Source organism: Brassica napus, chromosome C4, assembly GCF_020379485.1.
Source record: "Brassica napus cultivar Da-Ae chromosome C4, Da-Ae, whole genome shotgun sequence".
In the NCBI taxonomy this organism is placed as follows: domain Eukaryota; kingdom Viridiplantae; phylum Streptophyta; class Magnoliopsida; order Brassicales; family Brassicaceae; genus Brassica; species Brassica napus.
Genome location: NC_063447.1, coordinates 3,050,752 through 3,074,120, shown reverse-complemented (window position 1 = coordinate 3,074,120; position 23,369 = coordinate 3,050,752). Strand labels below are relative to the sequence as shown.

At 37.0% G+C, this 23,369-nt stretch overlaps 1 protein-coding gene across 4 annotated transcripts; it reads left to right on the top strand.

The window, feature by feature from the left end:
• The first annotated feature begins 18,498 nt into the window (after positions 1-18,498).
• Positions 18,499-23,366, top strand: LOC106391948 (phosphoenolpyruvate carboxylase 2). Of its 4 annotated transcripts, XM_013832700.3 has the most exons (11): positions 18,499-18,735; positions 18,835-19,040; positions 19,162-19,553; positions 19,989-20,073; positions 20,145-20,367; positions 20,443-20,546; positions 20,618-20,702; positions 20,798-20,952; positions 21,038-22,036; positions 22,478-22,864; positions 22,932-23,366. In XM_013832700.3, exons 2-11 carry the CDS (start codon positions 18,873-18,875, stop codon positions 23,226-23,228), a joined length of 2,895 nt encoding a protein of 964 aa, XP_013688154.1. In that variant the 5' UTR covers positions 18,499-18,735; positions 18,835-18,872; the 3' UTR covers positions 23,229-23,366. The 4 variants fall into 4 exon arrangements, with proteins under 4 accessions (XP_013688154.1, XP_022557893.1, XP_013688155.1 ...); XM_022702172.2 differs by lacking the exon at positions 21,038-22,036 and having other exon boundaries at positions 18,500-18,735; XM_013832701.3 differs by having other exon boundaries at positions 18,630-19,040.
• Positions 23,367-23,369: the final 3 nt, after the last annotated feature.

Below are 23,369 nucleotides of genomic sequence, written 5' to 3'. Positions count from 1 at the left end.
TGGAGATTATAGACCAATTGCGCTATGCAATGTCTATTACAAAATAATCTCTAAACTATTGGCCAACAGGTTCAAAACGCTACTTCCTGACTTGGTTTCTGAAAACCAATCTGCTTTTGTCCAAGGAAGAGCTATAACTGACAACATCCTCATCTCCCACGAGGTCCTTCATTTCCTAAAAACGTCAACAGCTTCTAAACGGTGCTCCATGGCAGTGAAAACTGATATGAGTAAGGCGTACGATCGCTTAGAATGGGATTTCATTGAAGAAGTTATGATCCACCTTGGCTTCCACGTAATCTGGATTGAGTGGATCATGCAATGTGTCAAAACCGTCTCCTACTCTTTTTTAATCAATGAATCTGAGCAAGGATGGGTCAAACCAGAGAGGGGCATTAGGCAAGGAGATCCGCTGTCTCCCTATATTTTCATTCTGTGCAGCGAAGTGCTCTCGGGTTTATGCAGGAAAGCACATGAGGATAAAAAGCTCCAAGGCATCAAAGTGGCCACAAACAGTCCAAGAGTGAACCACCTGTTGTTTGCTGATGACACACTCTTCTTCTGTAGAACCAACAAACGGAGTGTAGCAACTCTCCAAAGAATTCTGGCCAGGTACGAACGGGCCTCGGGACAGAAGATCAACCAGTTGAAGTCGGGTATTACCTTCTCACATAAGACCCCGCAGACAATCCGAGATAGAGTGCAAGCGGAACTTCAGATCGTGAATGAGGGGGGCTCTGGGAAATATTTAGGCCTACCTGAGCACTTTGGACGCAAGAAAAAGGATCTCTTCACCTCAATAGTTGATAAGATCAGACAACGAGCAAAAGGGTGGACTAACAGATTTTTATCCTCAGCGGGGAAGATGACTCTGTTGAAGAGTGTGCTATCTCCTATGCCTAACCACGCAATGCAAAGCTTTAAACTCCCACTATCCTTGTGCAAGAGGATCCAATCTGTTTTGACTCGATTTTGGTGGGACTCTAATACAGGAGAGAAAAAGATGGATTGGATCGCATGGGATACTATGATCAAATCAAAACAAGAGGGAGGGTTGGGTTTCAGGGATATCCAATGTTTCAACGATGCTCTACTAGCAAAGCTCAGTTGGCGCATGCTAGAATCCCCTTCATGTTTGCTTGCCCGAGTACTTAAAGGCAAATATTGTCACGATCAAGACTTCATGCAAGTATCAGCCCCTAGCTCCTGCTCACATGGGTGGAGAGGAATACTGATAGGGAGAGACCTCCTAAAAGAGCAACTAGGATGGGCCATTGGCAATGGTGAAAAAGTCTTGGCTTGGGATGATGCATGGCTATCTCTAATAGCACCAGTACGACCAATGGGACCAACTCCCGAGCATCAGAGTTCCCTGAAAGTCGCAGAGCTAATCTCTACGGAAACCAAAGAGTGGAATGGACAGATGATCGAAAATCACTTTCCCCTGCTCCGAGATAAGATCCTAAGTATAAAGACCAGCAAATGGGGGGGAGAAGACAAGCAAATCTGGCTGCGACACAAGTCAGGATCCTATACTACAAAGACTGGTTACTATACAGCGGTCGAAAGGAAACAAATCACCCCTGAACAGAACCCTAGGAATTCGAGCGACTGGCTACCAGAGATATGGAAACTAACTACTTCTCCTAAGCTCAAATTGTTCATTTGGAAGATCAAACATAGAGCACTACCAGTCGGAGATAGGCTCGAAGCTAGACAAGTCCTATCAGGTACCAAATGCATTCACTGTGAAAGCCATGAATCTATTTCTCATCTATTTTTCCAATGTCCCTATGCGTTAAAAGTATGGGAATTGGTACCTTTCTCTGGCGGGTTCAATCCAATGCCTCTGAACGATTTTGACCTGGAATGGAAAAGGCTACTCCGAACAGTAGTCCTCCCTCCTATTGGTCTCGGAAATGCCATTCTAGCTCCCTGGATCATCTGGGCCATATGGAAAGCAAGAAACCAAAAATTATTTCAAAACAGAACTTTCTCTGCTCAAGAAACAGTAACCAAAGCAATCTGTGATGCTAAAGAGTGGGCGACAGCCCAAGTACCAGTCAAGATTTGTGAGCAGAGGAGGAAGATCCAACCCAACAGATCGACAACTGAGATTACCTGTAAATCAGATGCAGCGTGGAGGAAAGATCTACAGGCCGCGGGTCTTGCTTGGAGTTTCTACCGTAACCAAAAGGAGCGCTTTAGCTCCCACGATCAACCAGTAGCGTTTGTGAATTCGTCCCTCATGGCAGAAGGACTAGCACTGCGCGCAGCAATGGAACAAGCCGTTGCCCTTCAGATGAGACGGGTGGTCTTTGAATCTGACTCTCTGCAATTGGTGACGGCAATTGCAGATGGATCAAGCTTCTCTGATCTTCACGGCATCCTCTCTGATATCTATCTCCTTTCAATTTCCTTTGATTTTGTATCGTTTAGTTTTTGTCGCCGAGAGACACTCTGTTTTGAGGACTCTGCTGCAAAAAACTCTCTATCAAACTTTGTTCTGACCCAGACCATTGAACCGGTCTTGGTTTAGTTTTAATGAAAAAATTTCGATGGTGCACAAAAAAAAAAAAAAAAAAAAACGACATTAGTCTGGTGAGAGCTCAGTATCAAAGTAGCTCAAACTGCATGCGCATAGTGAAAAAATACCCCGAAAGTATAAATAAACAATCGGACCTTAAATGATAGGCGCTTCCAAGTGCTAATTAATTACACATTTCTAATGTTATTTTGTGTATTGCATAATTTTAAAAATGCTGAATTACATTTTTTTCGTCTTCATCTCATACAATAACATTGCAGTGATGATACTAATAAAACCACTATATAACAAATTAACTCCGCCAAAAATCTAAGTGTCTCTATGTTTGTTAAATCGAATTCCCAAGTTGCTTGCTTTTATGAAAGAAAAAACAACAACTAGAAAATGAAATAAACATTTAATATCATATTTTTTCGTTAGTTCATCAGTAAATTTCCATGTTGTATGATACCGCAACACCACACTACTACTCAACTGTTGAAATAGTTACCTAATAGTTCTGGTTTCTAATATGTACCTGAAAAATCACATATAAAGCTATTAACCATGTTCTAATCAGTGTCTCGAGTTTTGTCTTCGATCAATAGGACAACCATCTTACTATATGTGGATCACCACTTGGTTTGAAAACGTTACTTTGATACACTCAAAACGAAAAAAAAAAAACGAGAACCCTAAACATATAGATACATATGTAAAATCATGGTCAAAGAAGAAACAATGGACAAGAAACATCTTCACGCATGAGTTGCCAAAAATGTCAGAGTCTCAAAGGCACACTGTAATGCATTCGTCCGTTGCCCCCACAAATCTTTTCTCTGCTTCTCCTTTTGTTGATAGTGATTTCCCTGTCTTCCCACCCACCCCCATTTTTTCCCCATTGTTCCTTTCCCCTTTTGTCAATTCATCAACCTAACCGGAATCCACTTCGGTTTTAGATTCGGTTAAGAAGTTATTAAGTGGGTGATGTACTATACGTTCACATGACAGCAGGTGTTTGATTTGGCCGATGATTGAAGTTAGAGGTTGAGGCGTGAGAAAGTTTCTTAAATCAGTGGAAGACAAACATGAAAGTTCATTTATTCGTCTATTTTTGCAATATAAAATGTTGACTACGTACACACTCAAGAGTCAAGTCTGTGTCACGATAAAAGAACAGTTTACACATTCGTCACATGACACGACAATAAGAAATAATTGTACTTTTGAGCGATTATGGGTCCGAATAGTAAAATAGATTGAGTAAAACTAAAACGGATAAAGCAGACCAAATAGAACACAAACGGATTGATCGGTCTAAATATTTATATTATTTATTTAATTGAATTACATATTATTTTATATATTTTATAATTTAACTTCTACAATGATAATGTTAAATTTTGTATAAGTAATTTACCATTATACTTTTCTTATGATTTTCAAAATCTAAGCTTTAAATATTTATTGGAGTAAAGATGATTAGGATATCATAGTTACTACATAAATAGTACTATAATATATTTTTTTAGAAAGAGAAAATAAAGATAAAGAAACAAAATAAATGTTGATACACATTCAAACAATAGAAACACCTAATAATCTTAGCGGTCGCATTATACAATTGAGGACGGATTGCTGACGTACGAAGATGAATTGTGATTAATACATATGTTCTTTATTCGGATAAAAGTTCAAGTGACAAGTCTGAAAAAATTAAAATACTAAAGATTTGGCAGAAGATTTCAAATAGTAGTTCGAAAAAAAAATTCAAATAGTAAAAGTAACTCTATTTATTAACAAACTGGTAAAATAAAAGATAGGATGACGATACAAATCACAATCGATCTTTCTTCAGATGTATATAATCATCTATAATCATCTTCAGATGTAAGAACGGACGTACCATTGAAACCAAAGGAAGCATCCTGATCTTTCGCCATTTTCAGATGCTAGCCTTTCTCCGCATTTAACACATTCTGTACATATATTTTACAAATAAATCATTTATAGACAGGTTTTTTAAATGCTAGATTTTTGGCAGATAATTTGATATGCCAAAACAGTCTTCCCATGTCTTCCCGTGTTTTTGGTAGATAATTTTAAGAGACTGCCTTCTGTTCGGATCAGTCTCATTTTCCAATATTTCTTCAGTGGAGTGCATTGGGTGAACAAGCGTTGGTGGTATTGCAAGGATCTTCCTCCCCAGCAAATGCTCTTCTGGTGTAGTATGTGTGGTTTTATGGGTTATATTAGATGCGATCTTTCGAAAAGTTTATGAAACCGTTTCAATGCGAATTCTTATGGCTTCTTTTTGTGATTTGTATCGCCATCCTATCTTTTATTTTACCAGTTTGTTGGTTTGTTTGGTTCGATGTAGCTTTGTTGTGTTGTATTTTCCTTTGACGGAACTTAAACCTTTCTAATTTAAATACAAGTATGGTTTTGACCAAAATTTTTTTTGATAGGCCAAAACATGAACATATTTTACAGACGTGTACTTTGTAAAGGTGGTTGATCCACAAGATTTTATATTGTTATTTTTCTAAAGAGTAGAAATGTATAATGAGAAAAGAAACTCATAATTATTTGTGCCAAAGGAAAAGACTCACGTTAAAAAAGCTCAAACCGGCCTTGTTCATTTCTATCCAACCTGTCTACTTAACCCAATCTGCTTTTTACATTGAGATTTGATTGGAGGTAATGTATGCGGGTTAATCTGACATAAGCATGGGCCTGTCTCACACTGAAATAATTGGGCCTAACCTTGCAATATCTTTTTTATATTGATAAAAACAAAAATCGTATTGTTTTGTTTTCCGTCTGTATGTATGAAGCAAAAACTGATACGTACGTATCTCCAAAACCAATATACATCTGTAAATTTATTCAGGTATATCTCTAAATAAGATCTTTAGGAATAGGACGCTTCGTGCCAACAGACCTCTACGTCTCTCTCACCCTCGTTAACCAGCGTCGGCTCAACACTGCTAACGGTCCTAGGGCAAAAAATATTATTTTTACCTTCTAAAATTATATATAGATAGTGTTTAAAATGTTTTTAAAATTTAATCAGTAATATTTTGTAATAAAAATAAAACTAAATACATATCAAATAATTTGAGCCCTTTTCAATTTTATTTATTATATTTATAATTTTTATATATAAAATATAGATTTATAAAAAATTTGGACCCCTTAATTAGTATTATACGGGGGGACACAGGGCTTAGGCCCGGGACGGTCGCACCGCTTGTCGCCCCTAATAAGCCGGCCCTGTCGTTAACCAGGACCACTCGATATCGAGTTTTGAGCACATATCACGATTTTGACCTTTTGGGCATGTCATAGGACATTTTATTTGGTCGGCCCGATCGTAATCTCAAAAATGTCTCACTTTTGTTACACTTGTTTTTTTTTTGCTAAATGGTAAATATCATTATGAAATGAACGTTTGAGGTTACAAATTGTTACACAAGCTGTTCCACCTCTATTCTTGATTACACAGCAAAAAAGTTTAAAAAACATGTAATCAAATGACAATCGCCACTGAAACCGTTATGCTTGGAAGCGAACAAGATAACAGTGATCGATACAAACTTGAAAAGTCGGATGAAAGGTCGAACCGAGGTGGGCAAGAATGGAGAGACCGGAAGACCAAAGCTCGGTGGACACGACGCTAGCGAGAAGTTGTTTCATCCTATTGCATGCACAATTACCTTCCTCAGAGAAGCAGAGACAGGCCCGCTCAAGGACCACCCTCGGAATCTGGACTAGGCAAGATTTGAACCTAATTCCGGTAAAGACAGGACATCAATAACCATGGGTGCTTAATAGCGCTCAACTCACCTAACCGTACTCATCCTCTAAGGCGGTTAAGGGTAAGGGTGCAGCATCACCACCTCCCGGGTCTTACTCCTTCCTCCAGCCGCAAAGTGTTACCACGAACTCCAAGAAATCACAGAACCTCCATAGCCTTATTCGATTAAACCTACAATCAGATCCAGACTCACAAGCAAAGCCAATCAATACCAAAGAGGGGGACGAGGAGCTAATTAAAGCATCACTCAATAGCAGACCGCTTAGCTTGACCATATGTAGAGACATCTCCACGGTGAAGTCTGAAGTCCCGAGACCTCTAACACAAGCGAAGCTTACCCATATTACTTTGGATCGAGATGGCAAGAAGCGACATTTTGGTACCACTCCGTAGAGGTAACCTAGATGTTGGGAGAGGAGTCACTTTCACAGGCGGAGAGAAGCATCAGAGTGCCGGCATAGTCGCTAGAGAAACCAGGACACTAAACGACGCTATCTCGAGTTGGACTGTAGCCGGAGCTACAGGTTCGCACACCACCGAAGAGCAGAGGCCCTTCACCAATGGAACCACAAACGGAGAGGAAGATGGACTTAGCGGGAGTATCGGTCGTGGGCCCTCTCACAACGCCAAACGGCGCCGGAGCTACAGGTTCGTTACACTTGTTTTTTTTTCTGGCATTCTGCAATTTTACCATGTATGTGATATGTGAAAGTTGATTCATCATCATATAGAGCATATACAACTATACTTTAGTTAATTGACTGTTAACTCGTGTGCGTAAATTACTATAGTGTAAATGGGAATATATTTCTTTATCATATAAACATACACGGTCTAGCGCCGGCTCAACTTTCGCCCTTGGGAAAATACTTATTTCTTACTCTTATGATTAACTATCTTCTAATATATTACAGGAAAAATGATAATATATTGATGGGAAAATCCCTAAAATAGTAGAATTGGCTATGGACCTGGGGAGAGCGCACCCCTTGCCCCATATAATAAGCCAGACCTCCACGGTCTTTTAATAGCACATAATGTAGGCTTATGTATGGATACATAAATACCCAAAGAATGTCCGTAGAACAGTTAGCATATATTCCCACCACTCCCTCATATTTCATTTTTTTCGATGAAAAAATTGTAAATTTATGCTTTTATTCGAAGTAGAGCAACTGAGCTATATATTATTATCATGACACTATTGAGTAGTGCATAATAGCAATAGTTAATATATATTATGATTCGAAGAACATAGAACATGTGGTTAGAGTTCATCTAGAAGATGTGATTGATATCATGCAGAATAATATATGCGTACGTACGAATCTTTCTTGCTTTGTTTCTTTTGTCTCACAGATTATAAAGTAACACTTCAAAATACAAATATACAATGTTAAAGAATCTGAGGAAATTTATTTGATATATACATCATACTAGAGATAAAATTAATATTGGTCTATTTATTTCTTCGTCCGTCTCTTGAAGAAATTAAAAGGTTATAAACAAATATTGAAATGCCCTTTCACATTTTCTAAAGCTCAAATAACCTTTACTAAGATCGTTTGATTACTTGGTTATACACTACAATAACGCTATTCCGACAATATACCGACGAAAAAAATCCTCGAAAATAACTCCTCGGAAATTCATCTTTCCTCGGAAATCCCTCGGAAATTTCCGACGGAATTCCGAGGAAACCCTATTTTCTCGGAATTTCCGAGGACCACGAGTTCATCGGAAATTCCTCGGAATATTCCGAGGAAGATGTCGTCGGAATATTCCGAGGAAGATGTCGTCGGAATATTCCGAGGAAGATGTCGTCGGAATATTCCGAGGGATAAACTTCCTCGGAATATTTCCAAAATTAAAAAAAAATTATAAATTTATTTTTTTAAATTGAAATTCGAAAATATAAAATTAAAATTGAAATAGAAAACATATTTAAAATACAAAAAATAATAAAATAGTTTTTATAAATAAAAAAATGTTTTATAAATACAAAATTAGTTTTAATAAATATGAAATCATCTTTTTATAAATACAAAATAGTTTTTATAAGTACAAAAAATAATAAAATAGTGTTTATAAATCAAAAAATGTTTTATAAATACAAAATTAGTTTTATAAATATAAATATTTTTATAGATATGAAATCATCTTTTTATAAATACAAAATAGTTTTTATAAATACAAAAAATAATAAAATAGTGTTTATAAATCAAAAAAAATATTTTATAAATACAAAATTAATTTCAAAATATGAAATCATCTTTTATAAATCCAAAAAACGAATTTATATACAAAGAACGGTTTGTATATTTAAAAATAGTTTTTATAAATACAAAAATAAAAAAATAGTGTTTATAAATCAAAAAAATGTTTTATAAATACAAAATTAGTTTTAATAAATATAAATATTTTTATAAATATGAAATCATCTTTTATAAATCCAAAAATCGAATTTATATACAAAAAACGTTTTGTAAAATCAAATTTATATAGAAAAAACGTTTTGTAAATAAAAAAATAATGAATAATTTATAAAAAAAGTTCTAAATCAATGCAACACAACTAAATCACAATTCTAAACCTATTACACAACAAATCACAATCCTACCCAATCACCCTAACAAAAATCTATCAAAAACCTTCTAAAATCATCAAATCTACTTAAAAACCTAACAAATAGGACATAAGAGAGTGGGATAGGGTCCTTACATGATTTGTAAGAGAATGGAAAGGATTCGCCGGAGAGATCGTCGCGAGAGAAGGTGGAGAACGCCGGAAGGAGAGAGAGATCGCCGGAGAGGAAGAAGAGAGAAATGGGGAAGAAGATGCGTTTCGAGTTTATAAAACCTTGGGTCCGACGGATATTTTCCGTCGGAATTCCCTCAGTATTTTCAATTTCAATTTTCGCGAAATATTTGGCGGCTTGTTTGCCCGGTTAAATGAAAATATTCTGAGGAAATTCCGACGGCCACTTAAATATCCGTCGGAATTTCCTCGGAATATTTTCATTAATTCGAGGAAAAAGAATATCCTGTGCATGTATTTCTATTAATTTATATTGTTCCTCGGAATTTCCAAGAAAATACCGAGGAACTAGTGTTTGGGGTTTCAAAACATCAATTTTTTTGCTGTATTTCATTTCTTATACAATTGTAATGCATATCATTGAGGATTCTTTGTATAGATGAGCATAAACCATGAAATAACAAATTTCAAAACGAATTGTAAGTATTCCATTTACCGTTCATTAAAGTGTATAAGTGTTTCTCTTATGTTGTGGAGATTTCGTTCATACAATCGGAAAAGTGTTTATTATAGGGTAATGAACAAATTTTTGACTTCATAATGAACGTAAGACACTTAATAAAGGTTATGTAGGTGTTATTCAAACCGCAAAACGTTGTTTTCGGTTTAAAAACCCTATTTCCTCGGAATTTCCTCGGAATATTCCGAGGGAATTCCGAGGAAACCCTTTTCTTCCTCGGAATTCCGTCGAAATATTCCGAGGAAATTCCGAGGAACTAGTGTTTGGGGTTTCAAAACGTCAATTTTTTTTAAACGGATCGATCGATGGATATATGTCAAAAAACGCATCGATCGATCACTAAGATGGACCAAAGCGTAACAATGTGATCGATCGATGAGATTATCCCATTGATCGATCGAGGATATCAAGTGTTCCTCGGAATTTCCTCGGAATATTCCGAGGAAATTCCGAGGAACTAGTGTTTGGGGTTTCAAAATCTCGAATGTTTTTTTATAAACGGATCGATCGATGGATTTATGTCCAAAAACGCATCGATCAATCACTAAGATGGACCAAAGCGTAACAATGTGATCGATCGATGAGATTATCCCATCGATCGATCAAGGATATCAAGTGTTCCTCGGAATTTCCTCGGAATATTCCGAGGAACTAGTGTTTGGGGTTTCAAAATCTCGAATGTTTTTTTATAAACGGATCGATCGATGGATTTATGTCCAAAAACGCATCGATCGATCACTAAGATGGACCAAAGCGTAACAATGTGATCGATCGATGGGTATATGTCCAAAAACGCATCGATCGATCACTAGTTCGTCGGAATTTCCTCGGAATTTTGTAAAATCCCTATAATATTTCCTCGGAATTTCCTTAGAATATTCTGACGGATTGATATTTCCTCGGAATTCCGTCGGTATATTCCGAGGAAACCCAATTATTCCGAGGATTTCATTTTCCGTCGAAATGTCCGTCAGAATACCGCTGTTTTCTTGTAGTGATACATTATTATATATATAATCAGAAAACTTATTATTCGATAAGTATGTATTGTATAAAAATATTATAGAAGATAATATATACAATGTTATAGAACTAAAATAAAAATATATCAATTGTAATAAATAAGCTAAAAATGGCAAAATGCCATCAAACTTTTGCATATATAAATAAATTCTATAAAATGTTGTGTACTATTTTTATTCGCACTTCAAAACATAAATTTTCTTGGGGTAATTAGTGATGTAGCTACAGTGACACATGATTTTAAAGCTACCACCATAATCAGGTAGATATCCAAAATTTAAGTATAGATTGGCAAAAATGCTTATGAACACCAGTTTTAGGACTAGGCAAATTTGACATAAAATAGACATAATAGATTCTAAAACTCAAAATAGAGTTCTAATTATTAGACTTTGATTGGTAACTATAAAATAGTAATACAATAAATAAAAATAAATAAATAAAGAAACTGATTAAATTTTTTGATGTATTAATTTATTTTTAAGCAAATTTATAATGGATCAAATAAAGTAACATATATATTTCAGTAGGGTACTGATTTAATCTGATACGATAAGACCATTGACAAAAATAAATTGATATGATAAGGTCTTTAAATGATTCAGTTTCTACCATGGGCATCTTTGGTTGGCCATTTGTTAGATTCAAGAATCAAATAAAAAGAATAAATACTGGAATAAAAGCATATGATAAGACCGTAATAGTCTAGGTACGTTTAAAGCCAAAGGTCAAAAAGCTGTGTTATTTCTAGCTTCCACAATTCTCGGGGAGTTTTCTTCTTTTCACCAGAAACTTTTGTTTTCGATAACTCACTAACATATAATTTTCTAAGGCTAGTTGCTAAACAATAGTGTTTACTTTGAATCCATTTGCAGAAAAGTCTCCTACTTGCTTGGATATCTCAAGAAAAATGTTTTTCCCCCTACAGTAATTATACTGTTTTATTAGAATTCCCCATGTTTTGATTTATTTAGGGACAATTCTCTCGGATAGTCTTTTAAGTTTTTGTCACAAAATAGCTTTTAAAAAAACGACAAAAATAGTTTAAAAAAAAAAAAAAATTTATTATATATTTTTTAAAAAATTTGAAACTCTATCCCCAAATCCATACCCCTTAACTCTAAATCATAAGTCTAGATTAGTTAATCCTAGGGTAAAATTTTTAATAAAACTTATTTTGTTATAAAAGTAATGAAAAAGTCTATCTTTATTCATAACATAAAGGTTCTCTATATAGGAGATTACACCGTCATAGATAAATGGAAAGATTACATATCATAATCTCTTGGTTATGAGCCATCCACAATCTAGTTCATAACACTCCCCTTGGATGTCATAACCATTTAGAGCTTATAATGTGCTTTAATGTTGCCTCATTAAAACATTACCAGGAAAACTCAATTAGGACAAAACCATGGTGAAGGAAAAAGAGTACAAAACACATTACTCCCCCTGATTTGGACATTTCTGAAGGTCCCTTGGACCTCTTCAATTTTCTGCAATCCGTGGGTGATGAAGATCTTGGGCAGAATATGCTTCGTCCTCGTTCGTCCTCGAACATGATAGTTGGTTCTTCTTTACCATCGGCCATGCCACAATCTGATCGAACATATTGAGTCATCGATCTCAAATACACACACACGAAATCTTGGATGATGTTGATGTGATATGCGTGTACCACCATGTGTAAAACATAACATGTTTGAAAACAAATCAACAAAACCCAAATAACCCCTATTTGGGCTGGTTAGTATAAAATAAACCAAAATCAAAGGCTTCTTCATCGTCCTTCTTATGGACCAATCAGATCAGTGTCTAAAACAAGACTTTTGCATCGTCCGTCTCAGGACTAAATGGACTTCTTTATCGTCCACCTTTGGACTGAATGGATCAGTGTCCAAAACAAGTGATCTCACGCCCATGTACTAGATAATGGGTGAGACTGGTCCATATTAAATCTCTTGAGTACCCTTTTCTGTATATACTATTTGATGCACAAGGATTTCATTGTTAATGTACTCAAGATGTAATCCCAAACAAAACTTTGTTTTCCAAGATCTTTCATCTCAAACTCTTTCTTGAGATATTCAACTGTTTGGGAAATTGTATCCAGAGGTTCCTAAGATATTCAGATCATATACTTTGATGATTATCAATATTGTTCTCGAGAACTTGCTGTACTTTCAGCTGTACTTTCAGCTCAATATCCTCTAGTACTTTCATTATCCAGTGGACCATATAAATATGCAGTCACTACATCAACTTGCTGCAAGTCTAATTTTCTCTCTTATATAGTCAGACTTATGAGAAATCTAAAAGTAGTTGCATCCACCACATGGGAGTATGTCTCCTCATAATCTATTACTGGTCTTTGTGAGAATCCTTGTGCAACATCAGCTTTATATCTCACGATTTCTATTCCTCACAAGACCCATTTATATCCACTGGTTTTAACATCATATGGCGTCTTAATCATATGGCCTAATACGCATTTCTTCCTTAAACTATTTAACCCCACGTTTCCATTTAATCCAATCTGTTCAACGAGTGTGCACTCTTATATTGACGTGGGTTCATGATCCTCGCTTATATTCATAAATTCAAGTGCTACCTTGTATGCAAATAAATCATCATATGTCGACATTCTTTATTGGTTCCATTATGTTCCAGACATGATATAATCGATTGAGATTCATTATTATCAGGACCTTTAATACTTTGCAGCTTGGCGTCCCAAGCTACATTGTTTGGTACCTGTACCTTAGAGCCGGCCGGCCTTATCTCCATGTCTGGGATGGTTTCCTTAGTAACCTCAGATTTGGATTTTGATTATCATTCTCTGCACCTTTCTTTTGTTTCTGAGGATTCTTATCTTTTGGAACCTATTTGGTCTACCACGTTTCATACATTGTCTAGACTCTGTAGCAACTTGATTGTGTCTCTTCTTGGACATCAAATTCTTGGTGCTTTACAATTTGGTTTATATATGACTTAGTCATTCTTTTTCGGGTCAGTAAATGTGTCTGGCATTTGATTAGCTAGCTTTGTAAATGTATAATCTTTGGACATCTATTTCACATTCTTTAGTCCGAGGATATTGCCAAGACATTGATGGTTGATTCCATTCTATTTCTTTTACCATTCTTTTACCAGCTTTACTAATCTTTTCTCCTCCTGGTCTTAAAATAATCCGTGTACCTGGCCTCAAATATAATCACCCATAATTGGCTCAAAGCACTTTGTTATTGTGGGAGAATCATATCCAACATATATCCCCATCCTCCTTTTGAGGACTCATCTTAGTTCTCTGTGGTGGAGCAGTTAGTACATAGACAGCACATCCAAATGTCTTATGATGGGGTATGTCTGGCTCTTGACCTGTTAATAATTGTGATAGGGGATATCTATGCTCACTAAATAGCCTGGTGCATATTAACTTAGGTGCATGTAAATTTCGTGTGGCCCAAGCTGTGAATGAGAGTTTTGACCTCATAAGTTATGGTCTATCAATCAGCTATTTGCGTTCTAAAAGGTTTCGGTCAAGCCGTTCTTGGTATGAACATGTATCACAGAATTGTCCACACTTACCCCCATGGATATACCATAATCATTTAAATGCTTGGGACATGTATTCACCAGTATTATCTAGACATATAGTCTTTATTTATGAAAAAGGGGCTCGTAGCCGTTTTACTGGTGATGGCCTAATGAGTTTCCCTTGTGTACATGCTACACACGTGAGATTCTTTGAGATAACTCTTCTTATCTTTTAATGTGTGCCTTTTGAATATCAATTTTTGCATCATGTTTGGACCAGGATGGCCAATCCGGTCGTGCCATAAAGTGTATATTTTCGCAGGCTTTTAGCCTCTATCATACTGATCTATGCATAGTCTAGGTCAGTAGAGAATGCATGTATAGTCTTTAGGACTTATTATGGCCTTGGGCGATTTTATACATATATATGAAGGAACTCTTTGTTTCCTTCGCCCATTGTTTCAATATGGAAATCATTAATTCTTATATCTTTAAAACTCAATAGGCTGCTCTTGCTCTTAGAGCTGGGTGAATATAAGGCATCACTGATTTCTAGATGCATACCCTTAGGCAATAATATATTAGCCTAGTCATAGTCTTCTTTCAGACTGGCGATACCTGCTTTAGTACTTATATTGACGTTTTTCAATGTACTCATATAGAAAAATCATTCATTCATTTAATCTAAGCAGACAATGTAATAGAAATAAATTCAAGGAAATAAAAATCAGAGAAATTATACAAGCAGAGCAATCACACAAGTTTGATGTCGAAATCAGATTATCAACTTGATTCTTTTAGGCAATCATAAGTCTCATATTCCATAAGATCATCTTGATCATGTTCGAAATTATTTTCACCTTCTTTATAGACCAAGTGGGTTTCATGATTCTTCCCTTTCAAACTCTCTTTGATAGAGGTCACAAAAATGTTTGGGAGTCCTTCATATCTTAGCCCAATGGTTCCCCATTCCACATCTATGGCACACTGATTTGGTCGAGCTTTGTGGTTTAAAGGATATACCACGGCCACTGCCTTGACCATGGCTCAAGTTGGGTTGATACCCACAGCCTCTGCCATAGTGATTCCCACGGCCAAATGTGTTATAGTGGCCATGGCCACGTCCTTTCCACCCTCCACGGCCATGGCCGTGTAGTCTATCATTCTGGACGTAGGATCTATCATTCTGGACGTAGTTACCTTTTTTTTCTTCTGCAGCCTTATTGGTATCAGGTAATGGAGTTAATCCAGGAGGTCTCAATTCACTGTTTCTCATCAGTAATCCATTATTTTCCCCAGATAGCAATAGACTCATCCACGGACTTATAGTCCTGGATTCTGGGATTCCTCCAATCAAATAGGGCATTTGGTAATAACACCGTTCTTTGGTAATCATCTCGATTTTTAACTCTGTCCAAAGGTCTAAAGGATTCTCTATAGTCAGATACTGATCTTTGAGACTCTTAATAAGATGATGGCTAATAATTAATATTGCCCTGTATCAATCTTTCTCATTGGCATTATTGCCTTCTGTGATACATTCACCAAGTCTTTTTGACTTTAGGATAATCTTAGTATCCAGTGCCCATTTCAAATAATTATCTTCTGAGAGATTTAGGGCAGCAAAATCCAAGTTGATTTTCGACATCTCAAATCATATATCAATCAATTTTAGATCTCATAAAATATTTAACATATGGCCATAAACAAGACATGCTATCAAGTCAATACATTTCTAATAAGCAAACAAGCCACACGACCAAAGGTGATATAATGCAATAAGGCCACACGGCCAAAGTGATATATGATGCATAATAAGTCACACAGATTTATCAAGCAAGGGTATCGACCAAACAAGTAATTTCTATATGTTTTCATGTGGCCATATGGTTATAATGCAAACCTAGCATACTGATTCTATATGTACAGGTGTGGAATTATGGAACCTCAATTTAAAACAATCAGATCATGCAAAGGTGATAATAATCAGATCATGCGCATAACATAAACATGTTGGTCAAGATGATATATGATGCAAACTGGCCACACGGCCAAGTAGATATGATGCACTCATTCTTAGCAATCAGATTCTATATATGCAAGGGTAATATTAAAACATTCAATCAAGGTTTAGCAATTAATCAATCAGTTTCAGGTATGAGATTTAGGTAGCCTAACAATCAGATTCAATTAGGTTTTATCAAGACAAGCAATTGGATCAATAATAAAAAAATAATCAAACAGATTCAAGCATTACACAATTTAGGGTTTCGATCCAAAAATAAGGTTTCAATCATGAAAAACCAAAACAATCAGTTTCAAGGCTGATTCTATCAATTTTATTAATCAGTTTCAAGGCTGATATTTATCTGTTTCAAGGCTGATATTTATCTGTTTCAAGGCTGATATTAGCAAGATGGAATCAAGCAATCTGATTTTAGGAATACGTAAATTAGGGTTTAGGGTTTCAATTCGAAATTAGGGTTTTAATATGTGATTTGAAAATTATAGTATAATTAATTCTGATACTTATATTATTTAGGATTTATAGATACAGGGTTAGGGTTTATCGGATTTTAACTTGTAAAAACCGATTTGGGGTTTTAATCCTGTTGGAACATGATTTAGGGTTTGGGGTATCAAACTTTTAGAGCTTCGATTTACTCAATTATGATTTTTGATCTATTACCCTATGATTTTGATTCATAAAGATTAGGGTTTTAGGGTTTCATTCTTTATCAATCAATCCATGTTCGATTATGGGTTCTTAGATTTTGAATTACCTTTTAACCTTAGATGATTGTTGAATCGGACCACCAAAGGAGTTGAGCCGCGAGCTGGACATGAACGGGACGCTAGCTGGAATGGATCGAGTCGCTTCTATCGGGTCGCGGACGTCCTTTGTTGCTTGATCGGGAACGCGTTGATCGTCGAATGCGAGTTGTCTGATGCTGTCGCGAACGAGGAAGAGGTCGCGTGCTGGAGCCGCTTTCGGGTCGCGAACGTCTGAGCTAGGATCAGGAACGCCTTGGGCTGAAGCTGATCGGGGACGCGAGCTGGAATAGATGCGGGAAAAAGAGACGCGATCGGGGTTTAGGGTTCGTCGGATCGCCGACTAGGGTTAGGGTTTTAGAGTTTTTCGATTTGGGTATTTGCTTAGGGATTTAGAGTTCAATCGTGCTGATAACGTGTTGTAAAAGTAATGGAAAAGACTATCTTTATTCATAACATAGAGATTCCTTTTATAAGAAATTACACCGTCATAGATAAATGAAAAGATTACACATCATAATCTCTTGGTTATGAGTTATCCACAATCTGATTCATAACAATTTTGGTCATTTTCTTCATTGAGAATTTTTTTTGTGACAATTTTTTTTAAAAGATCATACTAGAGAATTTCTTTTTATTTAGTCTCAAATTGTTTGTATCTTTTTTTTTTTTGACAAAGGGCTTTTTTAAATTGTTTGTATCTTACAAGTGTAAACTAAAAGAGAAGAGAAACTATACGTATATATGAAGCTAATCAGCATATCCGTTGGCATATTCCATATATGCCTGTAATTAGTTATGAATGTTCACATTTTCTTAGATGCTTATGAAATAAAAGGAAGAAAAAAACAATGTAAGATATTGGTCTCGTGATATATTAAAAGAAGCCAAATCAGGGAAAGGGAAAAGTCGAATTGGTGACTGACTCATCAGTCCACTCTAAAGTCACCATGGCGACCGTACACATGCAGCTTGGTCCCGTCCCTGATTTCGTATGACGACGTACGACACTCAAAATTTAATTATTTATTCTCTTTTTTTGTTTGTTGATGGAAAACATATTCACTACTCATGTTATATTTGACACCTACTGACCTACAAATATTTTGTATTGCACTTATTAATTTTTATTTAATTTTTTTTAAAACAACTTAAAGTACTTAATTATAATTTTCCTTAAAAGCTCTACAAATCCTCAAAATGTTTATCTATTGACGACCCAGCATTGATTATGTGGATAATAGGTTACATACTTCTACTTTTATTGATTTTTGTCAACTCAAATAGTTAAATTTTAAATTAACTATTTGTCATTTAATTTGAAAACAACTTTCACAAGAAAAATGTAAGCACAAGAGAGAATTAACCATATGTTATTCAATAAAAAGTTAATTATTGTTCAGATGTGTTAACACTATCCCATAAATTTATGTTTGATAAGTTCAAAAAAAAAATCTATGTTATGCTTATCATAAAAGAAAACATAGTTGCTAAAGAGTAAAACTACAAAAAGATTTTTTTTGTAAATTTACAAAACGATTTCTTTTGAAAAAATAACAAAAAGATTTCCATAAATTAAACAAGAAAAAAGGTTACAAAAAAAATTTTCAATAAATTAAATAAAAAAGATAAAGAGAGTTTCAGCTATAAATAAGGTACAACTACACATCGAATGGACTAGATTTGGCTACTGAGATTTTTTTTCTAAACACTTTCAGAAAAACTAAAATAAACTTTATCAACTGTTTCTTCTCCTTCCATCATCTTCCTCGTGTTCGTGTACGAAACTTCTCCGCCCTCTTTACTTTACTTTCACCAAATTATATCTCCTTTATTTACGCGTGTCAATCTGAAAATTTCTGGGGGATTTTTGATTAGATTTGAGGACTAAGGTTTAAAACTAGGAAGCATCAGCCATGGCTACTGGAAGTTTGAAAAAGATGGCTTCCATTGATGCTCAGCTCAGGCTTATTGCTCCTTCCAAAGTCTCTGAAGACGACAAGCTTGTTGAGTACGATGCTCTGTTGCTGGATCGGTTTCTCGACATTCTCCAGGATTTGCATGGCGAAGAAGTCAGAGAGTTTGTATGTTTTCTCTTCTTTAACTTTGTTATTTGAACTGTGTTTGTGTTTGTGTTTGTGTTTGTTGTTTCTCCTTTTGTTCTGAAACAGACAATGTTTTATTTTGTTTTGTTTTGTCTAAAAGGTGCAAGAATGCTACGAGGTTGCTGCTGATTACGATGGGAACCGCAACACCGAGAAGCTAGAGGAGCTTGGAAACATGTTGACGAGTTTGGATCCAGGAGACTCAATCGTGGTCACAAAATCGTTCTCCAACATGCTTAGCTTGGCTAATCTTGCTGAGGAAGTCCAGATTGCGTACAGGCGCAGGATTAAGAAGCTTAAGAAAGGAGACTTCGCTGATGAGGCCTCTGCGACAACGGAATCCGACATTGAAGAGACTCTCAAGAGGCTCTTGCAGCTTAACAAGACTCCTGAAGAGGTCTTTGATGCTCTCAAGAACCAGACTGTTGACTTGGTCTTAACTGCTCACCCTACTCAATCTGTTCGCCGGTCTTTGCTTCAAAAGTTTGGAAGGTTTGTTCTGAGTCCCAGACATTTTGATAACTTGTGACTTTGTGCTACTTAGGCATGTGGGTTCGGTTAGTTCTGTTCAACATAAATCTTACCGAATTAACCCGAAATAAATTTTGGTTAGGTATTCAGTTATTTTGGTTTTTGAAAATCTTACGGGAGTTTTTGATTTTGGTTTAGTTTTGTTAAAAAATTGATAAATTTGGTTAGTTCGGTTTTCCATTAGTTTGGTTCGAAATTTGGTTAGCTCGGCCCGGTTTCTGGTATGGTTTGGGCATAATATTTTTTTAAAATAAATTGAAGTAACTGATTGCCGAACCTAAAACCTACCGAATCAAACCAAGCTAACTGAAGTTTCTTTCGGTTTGGCGAGTTTGGTTCGGTTTCAATATTCCAGGCCTAGTTTTACTGATGTATTGTGTTTTTAAATGTTTCCAGGATTCGTGATTGTTTGACACAGTTATATGCAAAGGACATCACTCCTGATGATAAACAAGAACTCGATGAAGCTCTGCAACGAGAGGTATACACAAAGTGAATCTTTTATTATTGCTTTGCAATATACTTAAAAGTCTTGTGTTTTGTTGGCACCAGATTCAAGCTGCTTTTCGCACTGATGAGATTCGAAGAACTCCTCCTACACCACAAGATGAAATGAGAGCAGGGATGAGCTACTTCCATGAGACTATCTGGAAAGGAGTCCCCAAATTCTTGAGACGTGTTGACACTGCTTTAAAGAACATTGGTATCAACGAGCGTGTTCCTTACAACGCTCCTCTCATTCAGTTCTCTTCCTGGATGGGTGGAGACCGTGATGGTACCTACACTCTTACTTCTTGAACAATGAAAACATGAATTGGTTTCTTAAAGTATTAAACATGTCTTAATTCAGGAAACCCTCGAGTAACTCCTGAAGTTACAAGAGATGTATGCTTACTAGCAAGAATGATGGCTGCTAATCTCTACTTCTCCCAGATTGAAGATCTTATGTTTGAGGTCAAGAAACGTGTAAACTCCTCACAAGCTTCCGTAGTTTCTTTGGATGCTAATGTTAGGTTGATTTGCAGATGTCTATGTGGCGTTGCAATGAGGAACTTCGTGTTCGTGCAGAAGCTCAAAGGTGTGCCAAAAGGGATGCGAAACACTATATAGGTATGTGTGTGTTTACCTTCTAGCTAGTACAAGATGTGTCCGAGGTTTTGTTATAATATGGTTTGATGTGTGTTCTGTTTTTTGGACCGATGTAGAATTTTGGAAACAAATCCCTTCAAATGAGCCATACCGAGCCATCCTTGGAGACGTGAGGGACAAGCTTTACAACACACGTGAGCGTGCGCGTCAGTTACTGTCCAGCGGCGTTTCAGACGTTCCTGAAGACGCGGTTTTCACTAGTGTGGACCAGGTTTGTTCTCTAAACTGAAACATTGTTTCTTGTTTGATTTTTGCTTCTTTAGCTAACTAACTAAACCTTCTCTCTCGTTCCAAAGTTCTTGGAGCCGCTTGAGCTTTGTTACAGGTCACTCTGTGACTGTGGTGACAGACCTATCGCTGATGGAAGCCTTCTCGATTTCTTGCGCCAAGTGTCTACATTTGGACTCGCACTTGTAAAGCTTGACATCCGTCAAGAATCCGACAGACACACCGATGTTTTCGACGCTATCACACAGCACTTAGGTATTGGATCATACAAAGAATGGTCAGAGGACAAAAGACAGGACTGGCTCTTATCCGAGCTAAGCGGGAAACGCCCTCTCTTCGGACCTGATCTTCCGAAAACCGAAGAGATCGCAGACGTGTTGGACACTTTCAAAGTCATCTCAGAGCTTCCTTACGACAGTTTCGGTGCTTACATCATCTCAATGGCCACTGCTCCCTCAGATGTCCTAGCAGTTGAGCTCTTGCAACGCGAATGCGGGATCACTCATCCTCTTAGAGTCGTCCCTTTGTTTGAGAAGCTAGCGGATTTAGAAAACGCTCCTGCTTCGGTTGCACGTCTCTTCTCGATAGAGTGGTACAGAAACAGGATCAACGGTAAGCAAGAAGTCATGATCGGGTATTCTGACTCGGGTAAAGACGCTGGACGTTTATCAGCCGCGTGGCAGTTGTACAAGACGCAAGAAGAGCTTGTGAAGGTTGCGAAGGAGTTTGGAGTTAAGCTGACAATGTTTCATGGGAGAGGTGGGACTGTTGGGAGAGGAGGTGGACCTACACATCTTGCTATCTTGTCTCAGCCTCCGGATACCATTCACGGGCAGCTAAGGGTAACGGTTCAAGGAGAAGTTATAGAACAGTCTTTTGGAGAAGAGCATTTGTGTTTTAGGACTCTTCAGCGTTTCACGGCTGCTACGCTCGAGCATGGAATGCATCCACCGGTCTCTCCTAAACCGGAGTGGCGTGTACTTATGGATGAGATGGCTGTTATTGCCACTGAAGAGTACCGTTCTGTTGTCTTCAAGGAGCCTCGTTTCGTTGAGTACTTCCGTCTGGTAAGTTCTTTAACCAACACACTTGCCTAGGCCTAGTATTTTTGTCCGAACCAAACCAAACTTTGGTTAGGAGTTCGGTTCGATTGGATTCGGTAGGTTTGAAAATTTTGGTTTTCGGTTCAGTTCGGTAACTGGCTGCTTCGGTTTTTTTTTAAAAAAATTATAACCACGTCATACCAAAAACCCGAACAGAACAAACCAAAATCAAACGAAATTATCGGAAACTTTAACAAAATTAAACCAAGATCTAACCAAAATCAAAATCTTCAGTCGGATTTTCAAAATAATAAACCAAGTTTTATTTTGGATTAATTCGATAAGATTTATGTTGAACTGAACTAATTGAAAGAACCCCATAACCCGCACTACCCGAACCTGCAGGCCTACACTTGCCTTTACTTCTGTCTATTAGGTTCTTTAACAACCTCTCTTGTGTTATAGGCAACACCTGAGCTTGAGTATGGAAGGATGAACATAGGAAGCAGACCATCAAAGCGAAAACCGAGTGGAGGAATTGAATCTCTACGTGCAATCCCATGGATCTTTGCCTGGACTCAGACGAGGTTTCACTTGCCAGTGTGGCTAGGCTTTGGAGCTGCATTCAAACGTGTGATCCAGAAAGACGCCAAGAATCTCAACATGCTCAAAGAGATGTACAACCAGTGGCCTTTCTTCCGTGTCACAATCGATCTAGTCGAAATGGTTTTCGCCAAAGGAGACCCTGGAATCGCTGCTCTTTACGACCGTCTCCTTGTCTCTGAGGAGCTTCAACCCTTTGGTGAACAGCTTCGAGTTAACTATCAAGAGACCAGACGCCTCCTCCTCCAGGTATGAACTTAGATGTCCAGACATGTTCTTGGTTCGGTTTTATGAGTTTGGTTCTTTCCTTGACTAGGTGGCGGGTCACAAGGACATTCTTGAAGGTGATCCATACTTGAGGCAAAGGCTGCAGCTACGTGACCCATACATCACGACATTGAACGTGTGCCAAGCCTACACGCTGAAGCAGATACGTGACCCGAGCTTCCACGTGAAAGTACGACCACACTTGACTAAAGACTACATGGAGTCTAGTAAACCAGCGGCTGAGCTAGTTAAGCTGAATCCAAAGAGCGAGTATGCACCTGGACTTGAAGACACTGTTATCCTCACCATGAAGGGTATAGCCGCCGGTATGCAGAATACCGGTTAAGGCTTTTTAAATTTATCATCTAAACCGTCTTTTGTACTATTCCCTAATATCTTAGCTATGTATTATTATTCTACGATGTGATAAATCTCTCTGAATCCTACGTACGTTTTTCTTATGAGCATGATAATTTCTTGTTAAGCA